At 66.6% G+C, this 3,719-nt stretch overlaps 2 protein-coding genes across 2 annotated transcripts in view; both read right to left on the bottom strand.

Annotated features, from left to right (window-relative positions):
* The window catches only part of MNEG_12899 (putative MFS transporter, AGZA family, xanthine/uracil permease), a gene marked incomplete at both ends in the record, with an annotated part of 4,993 nt that extends 2,904 nt beyond the window's left edge, over positions 1–2,089 (bottom strand). The window contains 7 exons of the mRNA XM_014038630.1: positions 13–162; positions 457–526; positions 750–801; positions 1,039–1,148; positions 1,396–1,532; positions 1,735–1,849; positions 2,045–2,089. Of these exons, the coding sequence (XP_013894084.1) occupies positions 13–162; positions 457–526; positions 750–801; positions 1,039–1,148; positions 1,396–1,532; positions 1,735–1,849; positions 2,045–2,089 (679 nt within the window). The remainder of the gene's footprint in view (positions 1–12; positions 163–456; positions 527–749; positions 802–1,038; positions 1,149–1,395; positions 1,533–1,734; positions 1,850–2,044) is intronic.
* Positions 2,090–3,349: 1,260 nt separating this feature from the next.
* MNEG_12898 (hypothetical protein) lies at positions 3,350–3,601 on the bottom strand (the record flags this gene model as incomplete). The annotated part of the gene is made up of 1 exon (XM_014038629.1): positions 3,350–3,601. The coding sequence occupies one exon, from the start codon at positions 3,599–3,601 to the stop codon at positions 3,350–3,352; it is 252 nt and encodes an 83-aa protein (XP_013894083.1).
* Between the last annotated feature and the right edge of the window lie 118 nt (positions 3,602–3,719).

Here is a 3,719-nt window from a genome sequence, read left to right as displayed (position 1 = left end):
CACTTAACCCACCCAGTGTGACCAGCGTGGCGCTGTTGTAGGAGACCAGCCCCAACCCCTCGCTGTTCTGCAGCCCGATGAAGGCCAGGAAGATGCCGATGCCGCCCGCTGTTGCCAGCATGATGGCCTTCGGCACTAGGCTCACCAGGCGGCCACGCACGCCTGGCGCGAGGTGACAGGGTGACAAGGGGTGACAACGCGTCAGTTGGCGGCACAGCACCCGGCTCCGGGGGACAGCCTTATTCGTGGCAAAAAAGACGGGACTGGGCGCAGCAGGCTGTCAACGTGGCGGTGGTGGGCCCCTGAGACGGCCTACATACATACTCGGCCTGCGGCGGAGTGTGTCCCTCTCAGTCCCCCCGCGCAGGGTCGCTGCTGCAGCCTCAAGGCTCAGCTGGGGCCTTATGCATGCTCACCACCCAATTACCCTCTCCTCCCACACACACAAACACACACCTGTGAGGGAGATGAAGATAAATATCCAGCCCTCAATGAACACTGCCGCGAGGGCCTGCTGGTATGTGACCTTGTGTTTTGCAAGGGAGGGGGCAGGGCGCAGAACGTGGTGTTGAATTCAGGCTCCAGGCTCTGTGTGACAGGGTTTGGGAAGGAGGGCCGACATGAGGCTCGAAAGCCAGCGTCGCCAGCCGTCAGGTGGGGTGCGCCCAATTTGCGCGGCTGTGCTTGAGGTGTGGGCCACCCTCAGCTGGTGGGGCGGCGGCGCGGCCAGGCCCTGCTAAGGGGCGCACCTTTCCTGAGCCGTAGTAGCCGACCACTGAGTAGGTAAAGTAGGCGTTGATGCTGGGGGAGGGGGAGTGTGGGGGTGGGGGTGTGGTCACGAGGATTTGATGGGGGGGCAAAGGGTGAGTGGCACGCAGCTGCGACGAGGCATGAGAGTATGCGGCATCGCTCTGACAAGCGTGACGCGCGGGGAGGCCCCTTTGGGAGCTCGGCGGTTACAGGCTGGCTACCTTGCAGCTGCCCCCGCCCAGCCGCGTTGAGCGGAGGTATGGGGTCCAACACTGCTCAAAGCCTCACCCCATGCCTGGCGCTATGGCCAGGGGCAGGTTGGCCACCGCGCCCATCAGGAAGCAGGCCATGAGGGAGGTGGCCGCCGTGGCGCTGATCAGGCTGCGGCGCACGGCTTGCTGCGGGGACGGGCGGGGGGAAGGGGGTGTTGCAGGTGACAGGGGGCAGTGGCGCAGTGCAGCGTGGCGGCAGCATTTGGGCGAGCAAGGAAAGCGGCCGAGTCGATGAATGGTCCGGTACATTCATGCTGCCCGTTGCCCACGGACGCCAGCAGGGCGTTCCAAATTCAGCGCGCGGCCGCAATTATTGCCGCCCGCTCAGTCCCCAGTCCGGCACGCGGGTGCGCGCGCGCGCGCAGTTGCGCACCACGCAGAGCAGGAATCCGGGATCATTGTTGAACCGACAGCCCGGCTGGCCGGCCGTGGGCCCGGTGCAGTCGGCGTCGCTGCAGGTGCCGCCCGATTGGCTCAGGATGGCGCTGTTGACGGCCAGGATGTAGGCGGCTGGGGGCGTGGGGTGGGGGTTGCCGTGGGGGGAGAGAGGCAGGAGGGGCTGGGGGCAGGGGTGGGGGCTGCAAGGCCATCGCAGCGTCGCAGCCAGCCGCCAAGCACAGGGCACGCAGCCCTCGACGCTCGTGCTGCTGCACGGCCCAACTTCGCCTCGCCCGTCTGCCTTGGGCACTCTCCTCGCCCCCTCCCCACGCACCAACCATGGCCCCGCCACCCCTCGCCCTCTCACTGGTCAGGAATGTCACCAGCCCGGCCCTGATCTCTGTGGTGAATGTTGACCCGCGGCCCTTGACATCAAAGTAGCGCCCCACCTGCAACAGCACAAGCAAGAGGGGCCCTCAGCAGAGGCACGGCCCTGACTCAGAAAGGTGCGGTGGCAGACCGCAGCCTGGTGCTTGGGGGCGGCTTGGTGCCACGTCAGCGCTCGGATGCAATGGGCGCCAGTCAATGGGCGCGGGCGGGGCAGGCGTGTGCGCCTGCCGCTGCAGGGCGCCGCTTCAGCGCACCTTGCTGTCCGAGAACTTCTCATTGAGGGAGTGGACCCAGCGCATGGCGCCCGCAGCCGCTGACGCTGCGCGTGAGGACCATGAGTCATGGGGAGAGCATAGACGAGGGGGGTTGAGGTGACCGCAACGGGGCCGGGCAATGGTAAGTGGGCATTCGTTGGCTGCTGTCAGGTTGCATGTGTTGCGGCGGTCATGGGCGTCCGCTGGCTGGGGGTGGCGCTGGCGCCGTCATCGGCCCTGCACTTCTGCCGTCGCCAAGGGGCAGGATTGCCGCTTGCGCGCCGGTGCAGCCAGCCCGCTGCCCTGCAGACTGCATGTCGCACCTGGTGTCCTAATAGGCGCGCTCGAGCAAAGGCCTGCAACAGTGTTGAGGGGCGACGTGCCCACACGCCAGGTTGGCAAAAGCGCTTTTGAGGCGGCGAAGAGCCACCGCGCGGCGCATGCCGCTGGTGGGTCCACCGCACTTAGCAGATGTGGTCCTCATATCTGCGATACCATTCCACACGTTTGCGCTGCTCACCTGCCTCGCGCAGCCTCGGTGCGATGCCACGTGGTGAGCGGTATCGAGATCACCCCAGTGACTGCGACACGCGCCTATGCTGAATTTTAGGCGCGAGATACAGAATGGGGTACGCGTACAATAACGCGACTATTACACGGGCGTTGACAGCAATTTACAGCACCAAAAACAACGCACTCCGCACCCCCCTACTGAGTCGTGGCGGCGGGGCGCCGTCGCGACGCTGCGACTGGCAGAATGATACGCAAGCCGAGGTGGCACAGCAGCGGTGCCACAGAAAGGAGCTCTGCACATAATCGCGGCCGCCTATAATCATGGTGCCTGTGGGCTCCTGGTTCCTTGTCGGCCATCTGCGTGACTTGCGTCACGGCCCAGTGGCCTCGCTTTCATGCCACACCCCCATGCTTGAAGCCCCTGAGCGGGCCACGCACCCGCGGTGACTCGACAATGGGCTCTGTGATCTCCATATAGTGCCCAGCTGCACGCCCGAGCACACATCATGCACCCAGCAGCATGTGCGATCGGGGCGGCCCCCCTTTTTCAGGGCTGAGTGCTGCGGCCAGCACACAAATGCACGGCGCGAAGCGCGGTGTGTCATTACTCGTTTTGAGCACTGCATCTGATGTTGTTGCCGGTTTCAGAGGGTGGCCACAAAGTGTGGTAAGAATCAGAATGGGGCGTGATGCAGTCAGCAGCCAGCAGCACTCCGTCTGCGGACAACAATGGGCGTGGCGCGGCCGGCTGAGCAGCGAGCGCCACCGCAGCGAGCGTCAAAGCAGCGAGCGTCACAGCCTGTACGGCTCCAGCGGCTGCACCTGGTACGCCGCCGCCGACGCCACCAGCCAGTCCGCCGACACCGGCCGCTGCCCCCACGCCGCACTCGCGGCGCGGGCCGCCGCAGCCCGCGCGGAGTCCCCCGAGCCGCCCCCGTCGCCGCCGTCGCCGTGGCTGCCCTCGCACTCAGGGCAGATCACGACCACGTCAGAGAATTCGCAGGCGCGGGCGCCTGTGGCGTTTTGCGGCGCCTGCTGGACCATCGTCGCGCCCCCCAGCTGCAGCAGCCGCTCCACCCGCGCCAGCGGCCCCGCCGCCGCCGCCGCCGGCCGCAGCAGGTGCACGCGCACGCCCCGCAGCAGCGGCGGCTCGCCGGCGCGC

The sequence above is a fragment of the Monoraphidium neglectum genome (genome assembly GCF_000611645.1).
Source record: "Monoraphidium neglectum strain SAG 48.87 unplaced genomic scaffold scaffold03502, whole genome shotgun sequence".
Lineage (NCBI taxonomy): Eukaryota > Viridiplantae > Chlorophyta > Chlorophyceae > Sphaeropleales > Selenastraceae > Monoraphidium > Monoraphidium neglectum.
Note: the sequence above shows the minus strand (reverse complement) of the source record. Positions and strands in the feature narration are given on the sequence as shown.